The 27,250-nt window shown below is 39.6% G+C and overlaps 1 protein-coding gene across 2 annotated transcripts in view; it reads left to right on the plus strand.

The window, feature by feature from the left end:
- The window catches only part of ANO2 (anoctamin 2), a 146,978-nt gene that overhangs the window by 53,668 nt on the left and 66,060 nt on the right, over positions 1 to 27,250 (plus strand). For both annotated transcript variants that reach the window (XR_005258835.1, XM_038153088.1), the window contains exons 11-14: positions 465 to 599; positions 2,931 to 3,091; positions 6,969 to 7,051; positions 19,215 to 19,298. Coding sequence is in view for 1 of the 2 variants with exons in the window: in XM_038153088.1 (XP_038009016.1) it covers positions 465 to 599; positions 2,931 to 3,091; positions 6,969 to 7,051; positions 19,215 to 19,298 (463 nt within the window). In the remaining variant the exon portion in view is untranslated. The remainder of the gene's footprint in view (positions 1 to 464; positions 600 to 2,930; positions 3,092 to 6,968; positions 7,052 to 19,214; positions 19,299 to 27,250) is intronic.

Here is a 27,250-nt window from a genome sequence, read left to right on the forward strand (position 1 = left end):
ATGTATGGGGATGTTGTCAGTATGGTACCATAGATGTTATTTCTATGACTCTCACTAACAGAATCCAGGAGTACTACAGAGGTAAAAATTAATGTGCTCCTCTGAGGCACTAAGTATTTTCCAGTGTTTTCTCCTAATTCACTGACTTCTTTTAAGAGATGCAAAGACCACAGTTTTCTCTGAACAGATATTATGTCTTAAAATGATACCTGCTTAATTTCAGCTCAGGAGAATGATCCAGGACCATCTTTAACTTCTCAGAACAGAGAGGCGCAAACTACCAAATGCCTAAATCATCCCCATCATTGGTTCATATTGTCTTCAAGATCCTCAGGGTTTTCATTCATGTGTTTCACAATTTGTATTTTAACTTTCTGGGTCTGTTTAGTAGCTGTAAAACACATTTTAAAATTATATCCTTGGCATGTGCTTTTTCTTCTTTTTTTTTTCCCCCTCTTTTACAGGAAGTATTTTGGAGAAAAGATAGGACTTTATTTTGCATGGCTGGGTTTATACACAGAATTCCTCATTCCATCTTCAGTAGTTGGGATTATTGTATTTCTATATGGATGTATAACCATTGAAAGTGACATCCCTAGGTAAGCTTATCTGTGATCCATGGTTTGTTATTTGAAAATTATAAGACTGCTTTTTCTTATTAATCTGTAGTGAGAACTGGTTTTAGTTGTCTGAAGAGCAGTGATGTGTAATTACAAACCCTGCGAGCATTACAAACACAGGGCATTGAAGAGGTATTTGAAGGGCATAAATTTATTTGATTGGTCAGTGTCTCACTTCCTGAAACAGAAATGTGCAGTGAGTCCACTGTATTGAGTTCATTATCTAAGATATTAATTAGCTTTTTATGAGTGCACATAGCTCACTGCTCAATCAGAAAGTTGTTATCTAAAACTCACCAAAATTAATGCAAACACTGTCCACGACTCTTGGAACACTTGATTCCCATTAAAATCAGACCATTTGTACAAGTAAGATAAACAATAGTTACAAGACTTAGAAAATGCCAGCAGATCAAGGGATGTGATTCTTCCCCTCTGCCCCTCTCTGCTGAGCCCCACACAGGAAGGACAGGGAGCTGCTGGAGCCAGGCCAGAGCAGGGACACCAAGGCGACCAGAGGGATGGAGCAGCTCTGCTGGGAGGAAAGGCTGAGGGAATAAGGATTGTTCAGCTTGGAGAAGAGAAGTTTTTGTTTGGGGTGACCTCACTGGGGCCTTCTGATGCCTGAAGGGAGCCCACAGGAAAGAGGGAGAGAGACTCTTGACAAGGCCTGGAGTGACAGGACAAGGGGGGATGGCTTCACACTGACAGAGAGCAGGTTTAGATCAGATATTGGAAATAAATTCTTTCCTGTTAGAGTGGAGAGGCCTGGCACAGGTTGTCCAGAAAAGCTGTGGCTGCCCTATCCCTGGAAGGGTTCCAGGCCAGGTTGGATGGGGCTCTGAGCAACCAGTGATAGTGGAAGGTGTCCCTGCCCATGGCAGGGCAGATGGAACTGAATGAGCTTTAAGATCCCTTCCAACTCAACCCATTCTGTGATTCTGTATTTGGTCTTTACTGTATTCCCCTTCTAGACACAAAATAATGTCGAGTTTTGTGTGTCCTGAGGGGAATACACTACACAAAGACTGCCAAAGTGATACCATGATGTTAATGTCTGATTCCCAGTGGAAAAAAAAAAAAATTTCTCTGTCTTATCTGTGTTCGACTTCTGCTGGAGACAAGACACTGCAGTACTTGTATGCTGATCACACTCATGACAGTCCCTGAACTGTAAGCTTTTAAAATCACTGCAGTAGGACAAGGTTACTGATAGGTAAATGATGAAAAGCACCATATCTGAGGCAGGGGCTGTTTTCTTAGCTTGATCTGAATAAATCTTGGTGCTTGTTGGGGTGAAAGCTTGTGCTAACATTTAAACTCCAGCGAGATTTATGGCTGAGATGTATCTGCAGCACCCTCTGCTGCCTTTTGAAACAGAGAATTACTGTAACAGCATGAGAGCTGGAAACAGCGGCATGCTTTTCAAACCATATAATATAAACATATTCATAATAGAGCTTGAATAGTCCTTTTTTTTAATTTGAAATCATAAGGAAAAATCTATTTCAGGATAGTCCATATGGGAACAATCATAATCACCATATACCAGCTATCATTGAAATAATGTGGCAGCCCAGCTCATGATCCTGGCAAGGACATTTGAGCTTTGCACTACTCAGTTCACCTAAGTGAGACTGTGCAGGTATGAAAGACTTTCATATCCAAACCTCATGGAAAATACTGAAAGCATTCTCTGCCCTGACAAGAAGTGTTTGGCCTATTAAAGTGACACTGATAATGTTTTTTTTCAAAGAGTTTTAGAAACTGAATACATACATAGCAAATAAGACCGAGAATCAAAATAACAACCTTACAGTAAAGATCTTAAAATCTGTAAAAAATATTTTCTATCATATTTTTGTGCCACCACATAAAAAAATGTGTATTTTGACAACAGCACTGAATTTCCTTTGAGACCACTTCAGTCTTTCTTTTCAGCGATTTAAATCTGATCTGTATCAAATCACATAACTTGACTGCAGAGATGCAAACTCCACTTTTGTGTTTGAATTTTGGTTTTTTAGGGTGGTTAACCTTAGTCTTCAGTGATGTTGTCTTCCTTAACTCACTAATACATTGCAGTGATCAGTCTGGTTGAGTGTTGCATCATTTTCTTGTTGGTAAGGTGCCTATAAGGGTTAAAAAAATTACTATCCATGGCAATGAACCTTGAAGAAACACAGCACCTGCTATCTGCAAGGGCAGGCCACAGATATTGCAGACAGCTTGTAATAGCTGTACTGTGCTGCTCAATATCAGTTTCTGAGCTGGGATACTCAGAGGAACCTGTGCCCTTGTCTGTCACAGCAAAGAGATGTGTGACCAACGCAATGCCTTCACCATGTGCCCTCTGTGTGACAAGTTCTGTGATTACTGGAACCTCAGCTCTGCCTGTGCCACTGCTCGAGCAAGTCACTTGTTTGACAACCCTGCCACAGTTTTCTTCTCCATCTTTATGGCTCTCTGGGGTGAGTATTGCTTTGCAAGCTAACAGTGCATTTGATGTTTGGACTTTTCATAGCATAACAAAGTGCTGTTTGATTGAATGGGATCCCTATGACTTTTGGAAGCTGGCAATCCTCAGAAGGCCAGGGAGAGCTGTCTGCATTGAGACTGGGGAAAGAAATATCTCTGTCAACAGCAAGCTCTGGAATAAATGGGGTTGTGTAGTTCAGAGAAGAAAAAAAGTTCTTTCTTCCTCTACTCCCGTGTTAGGAATCACAGAGTTATCAAGTCTGGAAAAGATCTAAAAGATCATCAAGTCCAGCCTTTGACTGATCTCCACCTTGTCAACTAAACCAGAGCATTGAGTGCCATGTTCAGTTGTTTATTAAACAGCTCCAGGGATGGTGACTCCTCCATCTCCCTGGGCAGCCCCTTCCAATGCCAATGGGAAGAAATTCTTCTTGAAGTCCAACCTGAACCTCCCCTGGCACATCTTGAGGCCATTTTCTCCACAGAGGACGTTGTGCTGTTAATGGCACTTCTAAACTTTGCCATGTATTTGCTAATTTTTCTTCATTTTCCATCAACATGTCACACCCATTTAATACCTTCTGCATTTGGGGCCAGAATATATTTGAGGATTGGTATGGTGCAGACAGCTGAAAGAGTCTAATTTAAGCACGGTCCCACTTTCTTGTGGGACAATTCAGTCATATAATTTTATCAAAACTTTATGGGATTCAAGAGCAATGGGACTATTATAATTTAAATTATAGTATATTTGAGAATATCCCATTTAAACAAGCTTGTTTTTCTTTAATGGCAAATATCCCTGTCTCCATGAGAATATCAAAACACTTGATAAACATGAATGAATGCATTGTAGTATTACTCCTATTTTTCTGGCCACACCTCTGCCCTAAAAAGCGTGTGTACTGTGCTTGCATGAATTTTTGCTGGTGTTATGCTCTCCTTTACTCTACAGCTTGTTTATTGTGGAAGTTAAATGTGTTATTGCTACTGTAAAATGATTTTTTTTATTTCCCTATTCATTGTTTCCAAAATGAGATTATCATTCTTAATATGAAACTGAGCAAATATGTTACTCTGTTATAGCCATCCCTCAGCAACCAGTGTGTTATTCTTTGCAAGCCTATTACGATTTTACAGCTTGTTTTAGAAAGGACTAATTGGTGGCTTGGCATTGGGTGAGGACAGCAGAAGATTTTTAAGGAGCTTGCAGACAGAACAGATCATGGAAGCAAGAAGCATTTATTTACCAGTTCCTGGAAGTCCTAGAGCAAACGTTAGAGAGAATTATGACTGAGAAATAGAAAAAAGAGGATTAATTTATAGACTCTCAAAAAAATTCATTTTACTACTTCAGATTACAGGGTAGAGTGGCAGATTAAGTGTCACCTGCTGCTGTGAAGCTTAAGATAAATAAAATATAATTTTCTTGACAAAGAAACTCTACTGTAAACTGACATCCATGCAAATGACAATTGCCACTGAACCTCATCCAAAAAATTGTATTTTAGTATCAGCAATGCAATGTGCAAAAGAAAATGTTGATATATCCTTGCACTAAGACAAATTAGTAGAATCTGCTATGGAACAGAACAGGACAAAAAGTTCCATATACACTGCTTTTTAAAAAAGGCATGTAAGAATAACAAAGTTATTTCAGAGCTGTAGCCTCCTCCAAAAACTGTTTCCCACAGATTAGAAAAGTCTGTTCTTGGGACCATGATAACTGAGCTTGTCAGTTCAAGAAAATGCAGCCGGCGCACACGAAGACCAGCAAAGCAAAATAATGGAGCCTTTACTAACTCTGCCCTGCTTTCCTAGTAACTATTATATTACACGAAATTTTGCTGCCCTACTATTAGAAGCTGTGCTGGTTATATCTAGAGCTCAATCTGTTGAATGGCAGAGCTCACTCACACACCTATTCCAGCTGTATATTTAAAAGAGCAAATTGTGGTGATCTGGGCCGGCTTAATTTTGTGAGGGTGTTGGGCACTGGAATTCTTTTGTCTTGCTTGTCTTCTCCCATTCTTTAGAAAGCAGAAGGCTTCCTATGGTTAATATCTCCAAAGGAATCAAGTTGTAGTAGCTGATCCTGATTCCTCGTGAAGTATCTTTGTGGTTCTAGCAGTCCTGCTGCAAGTGTCCATATTCACAGTAATGCCTGGCTGACTGACATTGATGTCACTGGTGTTCTGGCACTAAATTTCAGTGTCAGATGCCTTTATTAGAAATTTTACAGAATCAAATAATTATTTGGGTTGGAAGGGACCTTAAAGCTCATTCAGTTCCAACTGCCCTGCTATGGGCAGGGACAACTTCCACTATCCTAGGTTGCTCAGAGCCCCATTCAGCCTTGCCTTGAACACTTCCAGGGATGGGACAGCCACAGCTTTTCTGTGAAACCTGTGCCAGGGCCTCACCATCCTCATGGAGAAGAATTTCTTTCCAATATCCGATCCAAACCTGCCCTCTGTCAGTTCAGTTTTTCTGCTGGTGTAAGTCAGCTCAGACGTGCTGATTTCAGAGCAGCTGCTGCATCAAGCCAAGTACATTTTTATAGAGCTAAATGTGGAACTGAGCTTTTGTTTAATAGAAAAGAATGGAATGAGTAATAGCGCCCTATAAAATAACCAAATGTTTTTGTATTTAGGATATCTAAAAGCCCTTAAATTTTCAAACCATGCTAAATATAGCTTTTATATGTTCTCTCTTCTATAAGGAAGGAAAAAAGATAGCAACTTCATTGCTTAATGTCCGATTTGCTTTCAGTGTGCTGCAAGTCCTGTCTTTAAATGATATTTATTTCTTATATAATGGGATGATACCTGTGAAGAAAATGTTTGCAGCTAGCTGTTGGGATAGATTGTGACTTGTAGGAGCCAGGTTATTTTCACAGTGTTCCCACTTTTCTCAGTGTTACCTGACAGTGTAGATGCAGTCAAGAGAAGCTGATCAGATTTTCCACTGTTGTCTATCTTGTGGGGTTATCTACAAGATGTTCAAAGTGATATAAACACTGCTGTGATCTAACAGTGTTTTTATAATTACCCTTTTCACCCACTGAAAATGTGAGGTGAAGCATAATAAAATGGAAAACAGTGTCCCCAGTTTTTATAGGTACAGCCTTTACTGGTAGAGTTTTGGTGTTTTTAGTTGGCATGTACCTGTTTAGTATTGGTATTGTTATCAGAAAATACCTGTCCACAACCCAAGATATTTAAGTGCTATTTCTAATAAATCTGTTAAGTTCATTAATTAGGAGCAACTAGAAGGGCTATACTGAGGAAACAGCAATAGAGGACAGCCAGAAGAAATATATGTAAATATGAAACAGCACTAAAATATCTGTTCCTTCTTATTAGTAAAAAAAGGAGAGGCAGGAGGCTGAACCAGAGGCCAGCCCTTTAGGGAAAAATCACCATGTCTATAACGGTAAAAAGCATTTAACTACACCACTGTAATATATTTCAAAATATCTTTTTCTACATCTTGCTGGGGATGCTAGTTATTTCAGTAGCAGGCTAAACCTACCATACAATGCTTCATGATGAATTAGGAGAGATGATGTCTTCCATGGATACCCGCAGTTATGGGCTCAGTTCCATTCCCTGACAAGAACTTAACAGTGGCTCTGGACAACCCATGTTCCATCTTTCTGTATTTTATTTTTAAAAGACAGTAATTATTGTCCTTCTGCTTTGCTTGAATTCTTTCGTTAAAATTGGGCCTGAGGCTGTTTCTTAGTTCTTAATTTTAAAGGGTCTAGCATAATGGGATTCAAATATAGTTGAAGGTTATAAGTAACACAAATGTTTACCACAAGTCTTTGGATTTATCATTTTTTAAATTGTTTACTTTCTTTTAAAGCTACCATGTTCCTTGAACAATGGAAGCGTTTGCAAATGAGATTGAGTTACTTCTGGGATCTAACTGGACTGGAAGAAGAAGAGGTAAGTCTCCTCTCCCTGGGCTAATTTACTGTGTTAATTATTCTATAGATGTGTATTATATAAGCATTGATGTATAGATTTCTCATGAGTGCTCTCCAGCCCAATGCAGTTTGTGGCTGTGTTTGGATAAAGGACTGTAACTGATACAGTTTTGAGTATCAATGTTTATTTAGGAAATCGTCACCTATATCTTACTGTTCAGCACTCTGAAGTTAATAATGAATGTTGAAAAGGCTTATAAGCAGATCATGTTTTGCTGAGAATGCCCATCTACCATTGTACAATGTGCAATAACACAATGACACTGAATAAATACTTTGTCATGTTACTTCATTATGTGTAACATGAATTCTTTGTGATGATGACAGCCACAGGTCACAGTACCATCAGCAATTTTTGCATCGAGGTCTGGGTGACATCTATGATGCCTTAGGTACATCATCCTGAGCTCGAGGTGCTCACCAACAGAGCTGTTTCAAAACAATAAAATGGTGTGGGTTTCTTCAGAAAGAGCTTTCCAATGAGCCATGAGATCTCCAGACATAACCTGAACCGACTGAAAATGAGATATACTTGTTTATTGGTATTTAAAATGCCCCTAATTTTGTTCTTAGTTTCATCCTTTGATTTGCTCTAGTGACTCTCATCCAAAGATTAATTTCTAACCCTGACTAAAGAGAGTGGAGTCACTTTCCTTTAATCCTTATGATTGGACAATTTCCAATCCCCCCATACCTTATATAAACCCCAACTTCTGCCCAGTTCAGCAGAAGAGCTGTCCCTGAGACCTTCACAGAAGATCAATAAAGACATTGCTGTGGAACCTCACACGGCTTTTCTCCTCTCTTGCCCTGCGTTTGCCTGCAGCACCTTGCAAGCTAAGAGCTGAAATCACAAATGAGCTGATAATCACTAAAGTGCTGATATCACTGAAGCTTGCTGAGGTAGCCTGCGGCTGGGAACTGCTTGGGAACTCGGACAGGCAGTTCCATACAGGACTGAGCTATCTGGTTTCTAATGCAGCTCGTCTGGGGACCCCCATAACCCAGCAAGCAGCATTAATGAAACAGTTTATACTGAGTGTCATCATGCAGCACTTACAGGATGGCCAGGATATCAGACCAGCCAGCATGGGTTTAGGAGGGGTAGGTCATGTTTGACCAACCTGGTCTCCTTTTATGACCATGTGACCTGTCTGGTGGATGCAGGAAAGCCTGTAGATACTGTGTACCTGGACTTCAGCAAGGCCTTTGATGCTGTCTCCCACAGCACTCTTCTGGAAAAGCTGGCAGCACACGGCTTGGACAGGACCACTCTTTGCTGGCTGGATGGCTGAGCCCAGGGAGTGGTAGTGAACAGTGGTGCATTCAGGTGGTGGTCAGTCACTGGTGGTGTCCCTCAGGGGTTTGTGCTGGGGCCAGTTCTGTTCAATATTTTTATTGATGACATGGATGAGGGGATTCAGTCTTTCATTAGTAAATCTGCAGATGACCCTAAACTAGGAGCATGTGTTGATCTGTTGGAGGGTAGGAGGGCTCTGCAGAGAGACCTGGAATGATTGGATGGATGGGCAGAGTTGAATAAGATGAAGTTTAATAAATCCAAGTGCCGAGTCCTGCATTTTGGCCACAGCAACCCCCTGAAGCGTTATAGGCTGGGGACAGTGTGGCTGGACAGTTCCCAGGCAGAAAGGGACCTGGGGGCACTGATCAATAGCCGGCTGATTGGCCTATTTAGGAGACATATTCAGAGAGCTCCTTGGGAAGCAGCCCTTAAGAACAAAGAAGCCCAGGAAAGGTGCCAGCAGTGTGCCCTAGTAGCCAGCAGTGTGCCCTAGTAGCCAAGAAGGCCAATGTCAACCTGGCCTGTATCAGGAATAGTGTGGCCAGCAGGAGAAGGGAGGTCATTCTTCCCCTGTACTTGGTGCTGCTGAGGCCACACCTTGTGTCCAGTTCTGGCCCCTCAGTTTAGGAAGGATGTTGAGATGCTTGAGCACGTCCAGAGGAGGGAAATGAGGCTGGTGAGGGGCTTGGAACACAAGCCCTGTGAGGAACGACTGAGGGAGCTGGGGCTGTTTAGCCTGGAGAAAAGGAGACTCAGGAGTGACCATATCATTCTCTACAACTTCTTGAAAGGTGGTTGTAGTCAGGTAGGGGTTGATCTCTTTCTCCAGGCAGCAACTGACAGAACAAGAGGACACAGTCTTAAGCTGCGTCAAAGGAAATATAGGTTGGATATTAGGAAAAAGTTTTTCATAGAAAGAGTCATAAAGTTCTGGAATGGTCTGCCCAGGGAGATGGTAGAGTGCACCATCCCTGGATGTGTTTAAAAAAAGACTGCATGTGGCACTTGGTGCCATGGTCTAGGCGTCAGGGCATGGGTTGGACTTGATGATCTTTGAAGTCTCTTTCAACCTAGTGATTCTGTGATTTTGTGATTCAAGTTCATCACTCACAGTACAAAATCCTCATGTTTAGCTTAATATTTGCAAAATGCTGTGAAAGAATCTATAGGTTTGTGAGGTCCTGTGATGAAGAGGCCTGAAGTAGTAAAAGTCTGTGCACAGGAACTATGCCATCAGCAAGAATCCTTTGCTTATGACAATTGAAGGAGTGCCAGACAAATCTCAGCACAAACTGAAGAATTAGGAATTTAGAATCATAAAATAAGACTGGAATGGACCTTGAGGGGCCATCCCTTGTGTAGGGATAAATCCAGCAGTAGAGATTTCAATTCCTCCCTAGGTAATCTACTCTAATACTTCTCTATCTGGACTGCTAACAAGCTTTTCTAGCAGTTTTCAAACAAATCTCCTTGCTATGTGGTATATATTTTTTTTCTCTCTTTTTTTTTTTTTCTTATTTTATCTTTCAGGGATCAAGACAGGGAATCCCTTTGTCCTATTTTCAGCATAATACAACATAATATCCTATTTCTGTCACCCTTGTTTGTTTAAGATGAACAAGCATCTGCTCTTTCAGTCTTAGTTCCTGAATATTTTCAGATACTCATAGAACCACAGAATGGGTTGGAAGGGACTTCAATATCATCTTGTTCCAACCTCCTGCCAATGGCAGGGACAGCTTCCGCTATCCCAGATTGCTCAAATCCCTGGACACCGCCAGGGATTGGGCAGCCCCACACAGCTTCTCTGGAAAACCTGTGACCTGTGCCAGGGCCTCACCATCCTCACAGGGAAGAATTTCTTCTGATATCCATCTAAACCTGCTCTCTGTCATTGTGAAGCCATTGCCCCTTGTTCTGTCACTCCAGGCCCTTGCCAAGAATCTCTTTCTCCATCTTTCTTGTAGGCTCTCTTCAGTTACTGGAAATATTTTCTATGTATCTCTTTATTCTTGTTCCTTTCTGGCCATTTTCTGGTATATCCAGGTCTTTTAAAAAGAATAATAGACATGTCTCTTGACATGACATGCAGAAAATGACAGAGCCAGAGGACACAGTCTCAAGCTGCATCAAAGGAAATATAGGTTGGATATTAGGAAAAAGTTTTTCATAGAAAGAGTCATAAAGTTCTGGAATGGTCTGCCCAGGGAGATGGTGGAGTGCATCATCCCTGGATGTGTTTAAAAAAAGACTGCATGTGGCACTTGGTGCCATGGTTTAGCTGAGGTGTTAGGGCATGGGTTGGACTCGATGGACTCGATGTACTTGTTGGAAGATCTCTTCCAACCTAGTCATTCTGTGAATTCTGTGAAAATCATGCACTGTGTCATCTCCTGTCACTTCTTGGTACTTCAACAAAACCCCAAAAGCTAGATCAGGTTTTGTTCACCTCTTATCCATAAGATTCATAAAGATTAGGATAACTTTGCCTGTGGAAAGTTACTGGCATCAGGTTTCAGTGATGGTGAAGTCTTTACAAGTGTTGAAAGTTATGTTGGAAAAGGGAGAATTGTGTCTGATCAGGTTAGGCTAGAAAGAACCAGAAGTGGGATCAGTTAAAAGAGCAAGAAAAGGACAAGGAAGAAGCTCAGGAGGTTTAAGGAGTTTTAAGACTAGATGGAGTTAAGCTATTTATTGTCGATTTCTTTAGGAAGGGAAGGTACAGAACCAAAGCAGGGAGAAAAACAACCATAAATTAGAAGAGCTGAGAAGTACTTTGTGAGAGTTATATTGAAATAAATGCCTTTGGTGTAATTTTTGTGGACATTGACTATAAACCTTACAGTAAACTGCTTTCTTTAAACACACTGGGCCAAATCTCTTCAATGCTTCAGAAGAGTCACACAAGATATTAATTTAGGTCTATTTATTTGTAATGTCTTGGCAATGACAGTCTGAGAAAGAAGACTCCCTAAGGCTTCTGTGCATCTTTGCTGCTGGCAGCTGTACAGACTTAGAGAATTTGTGTTTGGACACCTAAAATCCATAAAAAGAATGGCAAGCATTGGATACCAAGTGGAAAACAGGTAATTGTGTTGAAAAAAATATAGAGCATCCGATAAGCAAATGGGAGAGGGAAAGAAAAGAAACAAACTCGGACCAGAACCGAGAGAGCAGCCAAAGCCTTGCAAACACTGTGCATAAACACACACGGAACCACAGAATCACGGAGGCTGTAAAGAACCTCCAAGGTCATCAAGTCCAGCCTTTGACCTATCCTCACCTTGTCACCTAGACCAGAGCACTGAGGCCATGTCCAGTCATTCCTTGGACACCTTCCAGGATGGTGACTCCACACCTCCCTGAGCAGCCCATTCTAGTGCTTTAATAACCCTTCCAGTGAAGAAATTCTTCCTGAAATTCCTCCACTCAATGTGCCTTGCCACAGATGTGTGACTGTGTAACCCAACGAAAGAGGTTGTGCATATCATTCTAGTTCAGAGTGTGTAATAAGGAATATGGCCAACAGTAAACCAGGAATAGAGGTGGGAGAATCCATACCCTTTTTTGCTTGGTGAAGTACAGATGGACTCCAATTAATGATGTGGGCAGTAGAAGCTCTTGCCTTCCCATGAATCTTCAGAAATTGTATTTCCAGGATGTTTCTGCTTTCATTTTTTTGGGTGGGAGAGATTTTCCCACATTTTGCCAATGATCCTGTGCAAACTGAAATAGAAATGCAATTACAAAAGATGAAATTTTAGAATTTGGGCAAGAACTTGGAAGTCAAATGGATAGGGAGGCTGCATTAACTGAAATGCCAAGGAGTCTCCACTCATTGGTCTTGGTATTGTTCAAATAGTCAAGCTGTTACAGTGTTTTGTCATAACAGGGAAGAACTTGAATGTCTGTCTTCCTTAGGAACATTTAATTTCAACTTAAAATCCTGTGCTCTGTAAAATGTTTGCCAACTATTTTAGTGTATCTGAAAACTAATTCCCAAAGTCTGGTTCTTCCTTTTGCTATTTGATGAGTTTAAAAAAACCCCATAATTATTGAACCCTTAAGGGAAGTCTTTGAGGTCACTGTGGATTACCGCTGCATTAAGACAAATTAATAAGGAAGATAGATTGAGTAAAAGAGAATGAAACAAAATTAAAAAGCAAGCTGACTTGGTGACATTAAATACCTTTACAGGTACATTCCATTCTCACCTAACTTGATCTTGATTTATTTTCTCTACCGTGGTTTCAAAATTAATTTTGATCTGATCAATTTGATGGTTTCACCTTGTCTTCCACATTGCAAATGACAGGAGTAGACTCCTTTTTCTGAAGTTTTAATAGTATCTACTAAGCCACAAAGCATAAGATATTTTTGTTTGCTAAAATCCTCAAAGAGGAGGCTCTAATAAAATAACTGTGTAGCCCTCTTGTCCAGTATTGGTAAAAGGGGAATTTGTAGCTACAATATTTTGTCTTGTTTCAAATCTCTCCTTTCTGTATGCTCAAGTATCTTGTGCCAATGAGATCTTTAGCCTGGATTGTTCTTTCCAGATGCATTATCTCACATTTTCCCCATAACTATTCTAATTTTCCTGTTGGGTCCATGTTTCCAAATATTTTTAAAATTCTTTGTATGCTTTTTTATTGACCTTTTTTTGGGTTTCATTACTCTTTCCAGTAAATCTTCCCTGAGCTTCATTAAATTGTTCCTAACATTAATTAGTTAATTAGTGATCCTTGACTAGCCCTGTTCTTCTAAACAAATCCTTTCAATGTTATATTTAAGTCCTGTGTTTAGGAGGATGGAGTTTCATTAGGATAGTTGGGGAAGGAATGCTGAAGAATGAATGTTTCCCTCAGCTCTTTGGGGAAACTGTTTAGTACCAGTTATTGCTCCACTAGAAGATTACACATAAAGGCACATTTTAAACATGTTTAAAGTCATAAACTGTAAGAACAAAGTCCGATGAAAATGTCTTTGCTTTCCAAGAAGTTGGTAAAGGTGTGTGATTACATTTTTTCACTCCCAGACTGTTGATCCAGTGATGTGCCAGAATATCCTGGGCCTTCAGTACATTTTCCTCTTTTATTTCTCTTCTACAGACATATCAACATGTTCTCATTTACTTTCATTGATTCCTTTTCCATGGTAATGACCTACTCTGTCCTTTCTAGAACTGAATTTTCTTCAAGGCTAAAAATTGTTCAATTTGTTTTTATTGGTAGTCTTGATTCCTTGGGTTGTTGGGATGGGGCCACTCAAAGCTCAAAGGCTGGATCATGCACAAGTTCTTCCCTCCCCTGGATTCAGAGTGGTTAAATCTGTCTTTATCCAGCACTGCCCCACTACGAACAGGGACCGTCTCAAGGTCTTTTTTGTTCCTCTCCTTTCCAGTGACTCAGGAGATACAGATAGGTAAGCAGGGTTTGCCAGGGATGTGCCCCTTGGAGAACACACACAAGATAGGGAATCAGGTACTGTTTACAGGGGCCTAGTGACAGGACAAGGGGGAATGGCTTCACACTGACTGAGTGCCGGTTTAGATTGGATATCAGAAGAAATTCTTCTCTGTCAGGGTGGTGAGGCTCTGGCACAGGTTTCCCAGAGAAGCTGTGGTTGCCCCATCCATGGAAAGTCAGGTTGGATGGGGCAGCCTAGTCTAGTGGAAAGTGTCCCTGCCCATGGCAAGGGGTTGCAATGGGATGATCTTAAAGGTTGCTTCCAACCCAGACAGTGCTACAATTTACACAATTCCACTCATCAGTATAGGAGTACTTAAATGGGTTGGATTTGAATTGAGTAACGAACAACCATAAATGATGCTATATTCTGCTACAATTACGCACAATATATGTTATCTGCTATTGAAAAGTCAGCATTTGGTTATTTGGTCCTAGCTTAAGGGAGCTTCAAAATATGAGGCCAAATTTCAAAATTTAGTTTTACAGGCATTTGCCCAAAGCATTACCACTATTCCTGCTCAGTGAAAGCAAACAAAGGCATAAAACCTCTCTGTCTGTCTGGCAAATACAATCCCATAATAGAACCTTCTAGTTTCTCTTGATGAATTCTGTTTTATATTGCTCTAAAATATCTTTAATAACTGAGGTCTTGTATACTTGCTCAGTAGCTTTTAACACTCCTAAAGTTGTGTTCATGCTACATGACTTATTCAAGCTTTTGCTTTAATTTTTCATTTATCAGAGTTATTTCAAAAGTGATCTGGACTAAAAAGATTGTGCTAATCTACCAGTGACTCCATCCTGTCATATAAAACTTCTTTTCCTTGACAAGCATCCCATTAATAGGGCAGTCTAAACAGATCCTTGGTGTGAATGACAAACTCTTCCCTAGACTTCTCACCCCCTGCATCCTGTATTACCATCATAAGAAATAGAGAGTTTAAGTCCTTGATTTCTGATAATTACCCTTTTGCAGCAGAGAACAGCTGAGTTCTCTGTTCTGCTCATTCCACATTTCCATCTTGCTTTGGGGCAGCAGCTGGGTCATTCCAATTTTAATTTGTGGAAACCTTCCTTCCCATCAGTGTGAACTGCTTAGCTGCACTGCTTGTGTTCAGGATGTTAGCATAAGGATCTTCAAGTAATTTGCAGTGGGTCTTTGCCTTTACTTAAAGAGTATGGCTTATTTTTTTTTTGATAAATCCTTTGGTCTGTCAAATCTGGGATAGTTGCTACGGTTCTAATTCTTTTAAAATACATTCCATGTGTTTTTCATGCATGTTTGTAAAATTTCATTATCACATTCTTTATAAATTAAAGGGAAATTAAGGGGAGATGGGTTCACATTATTTATTCTTATCAAACTGGATCATTATCTACAGAGGCTGAATTTGATGGATAGTGGATACACATGTGTATGTTTGAGGCAAATCCTGGAGACCACTCTCAAAGAAAATTCCCACTGTCAACATGAGTTTTGCCTGAGTACAAATTTCATGTTTTGGCTCTTTGTTTTCAGAATGGGAATTATTGTTTTCTTCTCGGAGCACTTCTTCTCATTTGGCCTTGCAGTACCTTGGCTCACACAGTTTTCAATAAGTGGCAGCTGTACTGGCAAAATTCCAGCAGCCTCGGATTCAGATCTATCCCTACATGGACATTTGGCCTTTGTGAAGACATCACAACTATTTCTAGCTTGCTGTCCTAAGTGTAGAACTCCTCCCATTTTCAGACAAAGAATTGATTCTGAACCACACTCTTTTTACACCTGAGTGGAATTGTACCTTCACATCCAAGGATGCATGGGTCAAACAACCCTAAGTCTGGACTGCAAAGAAATATTTGGTGCAAAATACTCATAAAATGAATATATACAAAATGCATTCCAGGGAGCTCTGTGGTCTGTTCAGTCAAGGGCAAGATGACTTGGCAAATTCAACAAAGACAGATCAACTACTATTCCAATCCAGGTGTAGGTGTATGAAAGGCAGTTAAAAGGATACTGGAATGTCTTACTAGGGAAGTTAAACATAACTTGGCAAAATTTGAACAGAATATGCACTCAGAGCAAAATTGTCAATAGCAAAAATTAATTTAGCGTACAATGTTTTGCTTGGCATTTATTTTCTTTATTTCACCTATTTTTCATTCAAACCAGTTTTCAAAAGTTGCTCTGACCTCTGGAGACTCCCCTGATGTCTCAGAATACTTTACTTAGCAGAAAGTAAGAGAAAAAAAGGAAGAAAACTAATTCAGGTCTGCAGTAGCATAGTTTATCTATATCGCCTCAGTTTCTTACAGCCTCATTTATCTCCTTTCCCTGCTTTTATCAAGCTGTCTCCTCTCATGTAGCCATCCATGCCAGATATCTTCATCCTTTCTTCATTTAAGTCTGAAGATGTTTGTCACATCCAACCTCTGAATCTTTATATAAGGAAGAATCGTAGCAAATAATGCAAATCAACGAAAGCAAGTAAAAATTTAAGAAGCATCAGGATACAGGTGTTGACTGCAGCAACTTTAAGTGCTTATTGTTGCATCTTTCTCTGTCCTTTTCTCATCCTGCTTACCACCATTATTGCTGCTGATCTGTTGAGGACGGCGGGAGAAAAGCGGCACTTAACATAAGTGATCAGCAAATCCCAAACTTTATTGATAGCCACACCTATTTATATTGGTGTTAATGAAACTAATGCATATTGCAAAAAGCGAGCTCATTATTGGTTAGTTGCTTATCAGCCAGCTGCACCTAGTTTTACATTCTTGTGGGTATACTGTTACAGCTTTTCTGTGTTTCTTCATATTTATAACCTAAGATCATCATCCTCCTTATCCTGCTATTGTACCAAGGACACAGCATCCCTGTCTCACACTAATTGCTAGTTCCCATGCTTATCTCCTTCTTGTTTAACTAACGGTATTATGCCGCTGTGATCTTTCTCAGCTAGCCAGCTGTTCACAAAATCCTCTACACTGATCAGCTTTAATAATGTTAGAGTTTCCCTGTGCCTCACTGTTTCTTGGAGTTGTACATGTCGTCCAGAAGAGGGACACCAAGATGATCAGAGGGATGGAGAACCTCTCTTACAAGAAAAGGCTGGGAAGAATTGGGGTTGTTCAGACTGAAGAAGAAAAGCCTTTGGGGTGACCAGATTGGGGCTTTGCAGTGCCTGACGGGAGCCCACAGGGAAGGGGGAGAGAAACTCTTGACAAGGGCTTGGTGTGACAGGACAAGGAGGAATGGATTCACACTGACAGAGAGCAGGTTTAGATTGGATATCAGAAGAAATTCTTCCCTGTGAGGGTGGAGAGGCCCTGGCACAGGTTGCCCAGAGCAGCTGTGGCTGCCCTATCCCTGGCAGTGTTCCGGGCCAGGCTGGATGGTGCTCTGAGGAACCTTGTGTAGATACCCAGAAGAGAAGTGTCTACTGAGTGTGTCTCAAACACTGATACTGGAATAGTCTCGGGGCCAACCAAGGATTGTTGGTAGACACAGGCAAGGGCTGTTGGTACCAGCAGGCAGGAGGAAGAACAAAATGTGACTGGTGAAGAGGGACATGTGGAGGTAGTGCAGCACTTTTCTGGGGCAAATATCTTGGTCAAGTCCACAGAGGCACAACAAAAAAAGTTCTGGAATGAGGCCAAGAAGTGGGCATGGACTGTAGGGGGAATCAAGACCACCCAAGACCCTTGAAAACTCTTGGCCCATTTCCAGAAAGGTCTGAAAGGATGGAGGGTTCAAGATAACTTGTTTGAGTGGAAAGCAAGAAACTTATCTTCAGGGGAGAAACCCATCCCTAAAAGGGAAACCCCCAGCATGCCTAGGTGGCACCCCTCAGGATCCTGGACATCCCATCACCCCATCAGGGCTCAACACTGGAATTAGGGCTGCTCATCTCCTTCTCTCTCTTATTAATCTCCTTTTCTCTTTTCCCTTTCATTTCATTCTTTTATCCAAAGCCCACTGCCATGTTCTTTTATAGTAGGTTAGTGATTACACACCAATATCCATGTCAAGTGTGTAATTCATAATTAAATTTTTCTCATTGTTTGCAAAACCCTGTGACTTTTGCCATTCCTTATGATCAAAAACATTTACACATCACATTGGAAGGTTATTGTATTTGGGTTCCCCCCAGATGAAGGAAGGAATGATGAATCTGACTCCATGTTCTCAGAAGGCTAATTTATTATGTTATGACACTATATTATATTAAAGAATAGTAAACTAAACTATACTAAAGAATACAGAAAGAATACTTACAGAAGGCTAAAAAGATGATAATGAAACTCATGACTCTCCCCAGAGTCCCAATACAGCTTGGCACTGATTGGCCAAAGAGTAAAAACACTCACACCAGAAACCAATGAAACAATCACCTGTTGGATAAACAATCTCCAAACACATTCCACATGAGCAAAACAGAGGATAAACAAATGAGATAATATTGTTTTCCTTTTTCTCTGAGGCTTCTCAGCTTCCCTGGAGAAAAATCCTGGGTGAAGGGATTTTTCAGAAAATATGAATGTGACAGGGGATGTCCCTGCCCATGGCAAAGGGGTTGGAATGAGATGTAAGGACCCTTCCAACCCAGGCTATTCCATGATTCAATGATTTAAATGATACTTTATCAGATACCTTTTGAATACATTAGGAAAATCTCACTATCAGGATAAAAAATGTTTTGGAGGCCTCACTGTGTTAATATTCTCACATGCAACAGAGAATAATGAGGATCGTGTCTGCTGTGGTGAAAATGTCACAGGTACAGAAAATTAACACCACCTGTATCTCTCAAAGAATTCTGGTGAAGTTCCATGTAGGCCCTATTTTATGGCTCATAGGGATTTGTTAATTTAAAATGGTTTTTGTTCTCTTCATGACTATCAGATTAATTAAAAATGTTAATAATTAATTATTTTGGATGGGCTGTTATGCAAGGGTCCTAATTATAGTAAAGAGGGATGATATGACCATTGCTATAGGAATAGTCTTTTTTTTTGTGGGAGATATCAATCCAAATTCCAGCTCTGAATGAATTCAGAACTTGGTGGGAATGAGGACTGCATGATACTTTTCCCTTTTGTGAGCTGCTCGCTTGAAAAGCCTAGTAAATTTTTGTAATCTTGCTTAATTTATGCTCTAATTTGGGAGAGGAAAATATATTTTGCAAGGGCACATTGAAAGGTTATTGATTAGGGAAGCTGGGCCAGATCTGACAGTCTAGTCCAAAAGGTGTGTGGAGTTGAATCATCTTGATGGCTGTGTTTGTGAATGTGACCAAAAATGTTGGGGATTTTCTCTTAATCATTATCATGTTTATTTGTTTGTTTGTTTTTGTCTTCTTCAGGAGCATCCCAGGCCAGAGTATGAAACCAAACTGCTTCAGAAAAAGCTGAAAAATAAAAACATCACAACAGAAAGTTCAAACGAGGTGAGATGCAGCTTACTCTTTTCATTTATGTGGGATTTGTGTTTTGTTATGTTGTGATTCTATTTTTGTCTGTCTCCCAGAGGTTTCAAAAGGCACTTTTTGGTGCTCTTAATTTGCCTTTTGAGTTGGTAGATGGTGATGTGGTGAAATGCAGGCCTGCAGTGCCATTCCAGGGCTTTGAGGTCATGTCTTTCAAAGTAAAGCAATTTGCATAGAAATGGGGTTGACTGGTGGTTCAGGATCTAATCTGTAGAGCAGTGCCTGATTCCCAAGATAATCACCACAGAATTCTTATAGCAATCCCTCATCCCTCAGAATGTCAGTACTTTCTGCACAATGGAGAAAGCAGCTTTTATTATGGTGATTTCATTTGCATAGGTAACCTTGGTGACTTTAGTGCTGCTGCAGTTACACAGTTAGTGAAGTTTTAATGGCATTTCCAGGACAAATGGAAAAATAGTTGGTAGATAATTTTCAGACTGAACAGGGTTCAGGATTTTTATGTCTATTTCAAACTTTTTTTAACAGGTCCTGTTTTATCAATCTTCTCTTGTAAATTGTTGACTGAGGTCTATTTTCAAAACATTCACAAATTCTGTAGTCTTGGTCTGTTAGGCTTGGTTAACCATTGCTCATTCCCTGCATTCCATGTGTGCCAGCAAAGTCAAAATGTTCCAATACCATGTTCAGCTTCTAGGGAGAAAAAAATCAGTTTAATTTGCTTACAGGTTGAGAATCGGTATCCAAAGTGAAGAATTTTCAAGTTTTCAGGTTTGGGCCAACAAATTTAGTTTGTGGAAGAATTTCATTATCCCCCTCTTCTGCTGACCACCATTGTAAAGTGTTTCCAGAGAATTTTTCATTTCAGTGAGCCTGCCTGTCACCTGTTGTGCCCAACCAAACGCCACAGAAAATCATGGAAAGATTCTCAATAATTTTATTGAGCTTTTGATCTTGCCCAATAAGCAGAAAGTCAGAGCACTGTGGGGTCTTACACATTGTTCAGCTCCCTTGGGCTTCCAAGTGAGGAATTAAGGACTGTAAAAGTCCAATAAAATAGTTGCTGTTCAGCTTTTGTTTTTTTGGCTTAAAGTAAATGGCAATTAGAAACAAGTCAGCCATTGATGCTGTAGACTATTATTATTATCTTGCTTATCTGAGATAAAGAAATAATTATAAATTAGATATTAATTTAAGGTAAAACAAAAATAAACAGTAAAAAGCCCCAAACAAAAATCGCCCAAAACATCAACCAATTGAGAAAACCCCACACCAAAACCCAAAAACAAACCAAGAAGAAATGTTAAGTGAATAGGTGGAAAACAATGAACAGTGTAAAGATCCAGCACTACAAAACTAGGAAAAGCTCCTTTCAGACATCAAGAATGACAAGGCTAACATGGTATATTTTTTGTCAAATTGCTTTCTGTGCCAATGTGGATGGAAAAAATACTGAATTTCTCAATTAGTGTTCCCCAAATTACTGAAATATATTCCAAGCAACTGAGCAGTTTTCCATCAGTGAATAGTCTGGCTTACTAATTCTGTCCAGCAAACAGCACATTAGTCTGGGTTTGGAAGATGTGTTGCTCACACCTTTGTAACAGCAGTGACTTATGAAATTATGAGATCAATAGATGTTGATGTGAGGACTGCAGAGGAGGAAATAGATGTTGATGTGAGAACTGCAGAGGAGGAAAAAAACTAAACATAACAGGTCAATTAAACAGTCCTGACTGTGGAAATGCACCATTACATTTTGCTTTGGAAGACCCCGAAAAACTAAACATTAAAAGTGATGAGTATTTAAGATTGCAATAATTATTTAGCCTCATTTTTAGAGATTTCAACCTTTCCTGTTTGCAAGACCATTAGCTCAGGAGATTTTGTGTGGCACGTTAATATTAAGGCACAGGTTTCTGTGAGGTCTCTGGCTCAGTATTTCTGTCCTATTGGGTGGATGCCACGGTACAGAATTTTGTCATATTACTAGGGGAGATCTAGCGGCTGGATAGGCATCAAAGTAGAGATGTCTCTATAGTTCAAGATTCAATCCTCCTAATTTCTTGGTTTTGTGTGAATACACAGATGTCTGTGAAGTCTCTATCTCTTCATGTTTTGGTTGACAGTCTAATGTCATGGCATAAGTCTCTGTGAAGTTTTCTCCTGAATATTTTTAGCTAACTAGTGTAAATTAAAGGCATATTTTTTTTAGTGTGGCTGGTCAACAACTGTAGTATTGTGTTAGTATCAAAGGATTGGCTCTTGCACTGCTGCATAAAACTTCTCATTATTATCTAACATCAAGTCAGAAGTCTCCAGTTCAGCAGCTGTGGCTTGTTGGGATAGAAATGATGCCAAAGGGTGGCTATTGTGAGCATACTGGTCTAGAGCTTACTTAAAGGCATATATTTCTATAAAATTACTGGCTTGTTTCCAGTATGTTAATTCCTCTGTTCCAGTGAGGAAGTGACTGATTTTATGGCAAGAAGCAGCTTTTATGTGCAAAGCTCTGTGTACAGTGCATTTTTTCCCCTTGCCTTACTCCAACAAGGAGTTCCTGTGAAGCTAATTGGGTTATTTTTGCAATGAAGGGACAGGGGTTTGGTTAGGGGCTGCTTTTGTGATTGTGAGAGAAAGGTGACACCACTTACATCCTCTCTTAAATAATAACTTGGGAATACACATTCAGGGGAAACCAGCACACAGTTTTCCCTCTCTGCTGTTCAAGTCATTAACTTTAATGAGTGTGGAAGATGCCCAGCACCTGTCAGGGCCAGTAAACATATGAGTCACTCTACCCAGGCAGCAAATTCCAAATTTGGCACAAGCCTGGAGAGCGTAGCAAGACAAAGTATGACACATCTAATACATTACTTGCCCAGTGCGGTTTGTGTTCTAGAATACAGCTCTCATACAAAACGCCACTTGGGTGTTTCCACTACTGGAATAAGGAAAGAACAAAATTTCACCCTCCACCACCCTGTTCAGGCTGTTTGAATAAATATTTTATTGATTATTTGGAGAGTGAGAAAGAAACGGCTAGGGCTCAGAGAGCTTCACCAAAGATCGATGAACAATAACACTAACTTCTATTATTTCAGGAGAGAATTAATTTACAGCTAAAGGAGTTGAAACATTTGTGTGAAATGCCTCAGGTTAAGTAGCAAATAGATAAATAGACAGTCTTTATGAATTATGACATTGATTTTAGAAAATTTTAAGGGACTGATTTGGGAAATCTGGAATGACCTGTCTTATAGTCAGTACTACTGTTTAATTCTTTATGGTCACATGCTATTTACAAGGACATATAGTGACAGCATAATGGGGAATGACTTCAAACTGAAAGAGAGCAAGTTTAGGTTAAATATTAGGATTAAATTCTTCCTTGTGAGGATGGTGAGGCCCTGGCACAGGCTGCCCAGAGAAGTTGTGGCTCCCCCATCCCTGGAAGTGCTCCAGACCAGGTTGGATGGGGCTTGAAGCAAGCTGGGCTAGTGGAAGGTGTCCCTGCCCATGGCAGGGGGGTTGGAACTGACTGATCTTCAAGGTCCCTTCCAATTCAACCCATTCTATGAATCTCTGATATAAAGGCTTGCAAAGTATAGCTCCTTTATTCATGTACATCAAAAGGCATTTTTGTCCTTGCAGCAAAGATGAAGGATTACACACATATGTATGAATGCGTGTGTCTGATAATGCACTCATGCAAACACAGCAGATGCAAGCTTTGTAATGAAGCAATTAATGGTATATTTTGTTTTTCTTAAATGAACTATAACACAGAAGATGTGATTAGAAATCTTTAATGAATAAGGTTAAGTTACTGCATGTGCAGAATGTTAACTGAAAATGTGGTAGATATTTGCAATCTTCTAAGAAGTTGTTCTTCTCTCTCTGCAGTAGTGGAATCCTCAATCGAATTACACAGAGGTCAGGAAATAAAAATTGGTATTGTGCCTGAAAACATGCAGATGGGGTTAGATCCAACTCTCACTGGAACTGATGGAAAGCCTTCCCGTCATTTTTGTGAGAGATGGATCAAGCCCCGACTCCTTTTCATTAAATGTCCAGCTGATCTGGCAAACATGATTCAACATAACGTGTCTATATATGTGTGTGTGTGTGTGTGTGTGTTCTTCTCTTTCCTATTTGGCAGGAAAGTGAATAACTGATTCTACATATTTCTCAAGGAAAATTTTATTTATAGAAAAATAAGGGCTTGTCTTTTGGCTTGTGTCCTGACTTGGAGCAAACTCTAGGAGTAATAGATTCTGGCATTCTGTCTTTCCTTAAATTCATTTTAAATATGATGCTGGCAGAATCAATTATTCAAACAGTTAATTCAGCTGGTAATTGAAACAAAAAAGAATTTTTTTTTCTGAACCATCGTTTCAGTTAACAACTGAATTAAAGCCAGCTGGTTTGGAGAGGAGGGTCCCTTATGTAAAGGATGATACAGATAAATATGAAGTAGAATTGTACATTGCTAATACTTTATATATCTATTTTTAAAATTTCAACATTGCAAAACATGAAATAAAAATTCTTGCTAGCAGCTGATTACCAATCTTCCATTAGCAAATCTCCCACAAGGACTAAAAACCCTTTCAGATACTGGAGCCCATTTCTTCATTAAGCAAGTCCTTGATAAGATTACCTGAAGAAAAAAAAATCTATAATTATTATAAATATTAGCTGAAACTCTGTAGAAGAAACCAAAATAATTGGTCATAAATACCAATTTGAACAATCAGAATTATAAAAGAACTTTAAATATACCCAGAATTCTTTAACTCCTAGTATTTTAGCATTTATTGAATCATATTATTAGTATGATAAACCCATCAATTTGATACAGTATTTCTTAAACTGACCAGTGTCTTTCTGGCCTCTTTCATGTCTTTACTTTGAGAAATATCTTTCTAAACATATGAGACAGTAAGATGAGTATGTAATAAATTACTATTTTTTTCTTTTTCAACTTATTTCTTGCATCATTAACTTTTGAAAATAAAAGATGACTGAATGAAGATAAAAGAATGTCTGAAGATGAATGAGGAAGCATATGATTCTAATCTTACGCAGAGATTTCTTCCTCTTTTTTGTACTTGTACTTGTTATAATTCTGGTTCTTTTAATGTTTATTTGACTTCTAGGCTATGGAAGTTTCATACCAGAGTATTCACAAGCAGAATTTATGTCTTCAAAGGAGTGTTGACATGGTCTTTCAATGTGTTATTTTGATGTGGAGGTTCTTTAATTTTAGAGTACATGGCATATGTTCAAACCATCTCAGTGTTGCTGTACTGGAATTTGGTTATCTTTGTATGGACTCGTATAAGAAATACAGCTAAAAATGTCCCACTTGCTCCCTGTTCCTCTGAAAGTCTACAGTGGGATTTCCTCTTTTATATCAGACAGATGAACCCAAAGTATGGCCACAGTGATGTGCTCCTGTGTCTCCAATTATATTCTAGCCAGACTTCAGTAGGAAATAGCTCTTCCTACACTCTCAATATGTAGTAACAAAATCCTTAAAAGTGTACTATAGTAGAATATTCCAAGTTGGGAAGGTTTTCGGGATTTTATGTAGTCCAAATAACTACTACTGTCAAAAAGTGTGATCTCAAACTGTGTTACTCAGGATATTACCCAGTCAGGTTATGGAAATCTCCAAGGATGGAGATGGTAACATCTTTCCAGACATGCCCTGACTGTCCTCATTGTGTGAAAACTTCTCATTATATGCAGCCTGAACCTCTCTGCTTTCAGTTTAAGTCCATTGTCTCTTGTACTTCCACATTAACCACAGAGAAGAGCCTGGCCCTGTCTTTTGATGAGCTCCTTAACTGTGCTGAGCAAGCCTTGTTCCTCAGTTTCTTTTCCTTGGACACATTCTCTGCCCTTGACTTACATAAGTAGTGCCATTAATGTTTTCTACTGGAAGGCCTAAAACAGTATTTTAGATACAGGCTAATGAGTGCTTAAAAGCTGAGATAATCACTTCCCTGGACCCACTCATTGACACAGCCCAAGTGCTGTTGGACTTTGCTGCCAGGGCACACTCCTGGCTCTTGTTCATTTTGTTTTCTGCAGACACCAAAGAGTCTTTTCACTAGAGTCAGTTCTCCTCCAAGGAGTTTTCTGCTTCAAAGGCATTTGCTCTTGATGAAGTTCAGGAGGCTAGTAGAGACCTGTTCCTTCAGTCAGTCTAGTTCTCCCTGGATGGCAGCTGAATGCTTAAGAAAACTGACCATCTCTTGACCCACCCCAACCTGAAGTCATTGTCCAGGAGCAAGCATTCCATCACCTTCTCCTGGTCCTTTCTGTAAAGCAGGGTGGTTCTAGGATGACAGCAGTACTCCAGCTGTTACAGGTTTCCAGGCACACTTACTGACTAACACCCTCTGAGCAAACCATAGAACTCACCTTTTGCTGAAGTCAAGGCAAATGGCAAGGACAAGTCTCCTCTTGCCCATGGGTCCAGTCATTTTCCTCACAGAAAGCAGCCAGGTTGGTGCAGGAAATGATTCACCCTTGGTAAATCTGGAATGACTCTTCACAAATACCAACTTCTCATGATGTGTTTAGAATGGGTTTCTTCACTTTTCAAGAGACCAAAGTGAGACTTATTATGATGCCTTAATTATTATTATTCCTTAATTCCTTAATTATTCTTTTGTCCTTTCTGTGAGGATGGATACAAGATTGTTTTTTCTCCTGTTGTCAAGGCCCTTCCCTCATCTTGGTGTCCTTAAAGAGATGACAGAGTTCAACTTGCAATAACATCAGCCTGTTCATCTATCTTCCATTATTTTTCTTCAAACTTATAAGTAAATGAAATCACTGCTTGTCTTTCCCAATGGAGTAACATTTTTTCACCTAGACAGCTAAAATGTGTTAAATTAGGAATACTGGATACTTTATTATTCAACTGTTGGAGGCTGAACAGTGCAGATAAGAGCAAGGATTTTAAGAAAATGCTGTTTTACACTTGTGAGATTCTGTAAAAAATTATAAACAAAAATAGTGGTCTTTGTTGGAAGAGTATTTTGAACCGAGAAACAAGAGGAGGCAGGGCTGCTGTTTACTGGTCTTATTTGTGTAACTTATTAAGATTTTGTCTGAAGGAAGCATTCTCTCTAGGGCAGTGCTATAGCTTGCATTGTTTAATCGTGGAACTCCAACCCAAGCATGTGATTAAAGTTAAGCACAGGCTTCAGCATCCTGGATACGGATACAATTAAATACTTTTTATGAATCGTGGCCTAAGCTTCTTGCTGACAGCATTCAAGATGATGCAGGTCTCTTTCCTATTAAACGGGGTGGAAAGACTAATTTCTATAGGTTGCATTTATCAGTACTTGAAATTAAGGGGAGTTCTGCCTGAGTAAGTAATAAAGTCCCTAAGTCTGCCCCTACTGACTCGCAAAGACTATAGACTTTGACCCTGTCAAAGACTATAATAAGAGGTTGGAGGGTTGAAAAGAGGTTGAAAATTTCAGCAAATTTTCAAGCTGAAAAATAAATCTCCAGAAGTCTGCTGGGTCTTGATTTAATGCACTAGAAAAACCAGTAAGAAAAAAAGAGAATTCTCCCTGTCCTGGGAGCTGGTGACATACCCCTGTAACTTGGAGTATATTTTTTACCTTCTGTTGAGCACATTTATAGGGTAAATTTCATGCTATTTATTTCCTACAGAAGCACAGATTTAGGACAAAATTTGCAGAAATTGGCTGTGAAAACAACAGTCAGTTAAGTTAATTGCCAAGAATTTTTTATTTGATGCTTACTGAAATCCTGTCTGCAATTTTAAAGAAATAAACTGCATTTACATTCAGTTCCTTTGGGTGTCCATCCCACGAAGACTGAAATTCCACAAACTCCAAGCTTAAAGAGCTAAGTAACTCAGTTTGAACTGCTCAGTTTTTGATTTAAAAACATCT

The sequence above is a fragment of the Motacilla alba genome, chromosome 1A (assembly GCF_015832195.1).
Source record: "Motacilla alba alba isolate MOTALB_02 chromosome 1A, Motacilla_alba_V1.0_pri, whole genome shotgun sequence".
In the NCBI taxonomy this organism is placed as follows: domain Eukaryota; kingdom Metazoa; phylum Chordata; class Aves; order Passeriformes; family Motacillidae; genus Motacilla; species Motacilla alba.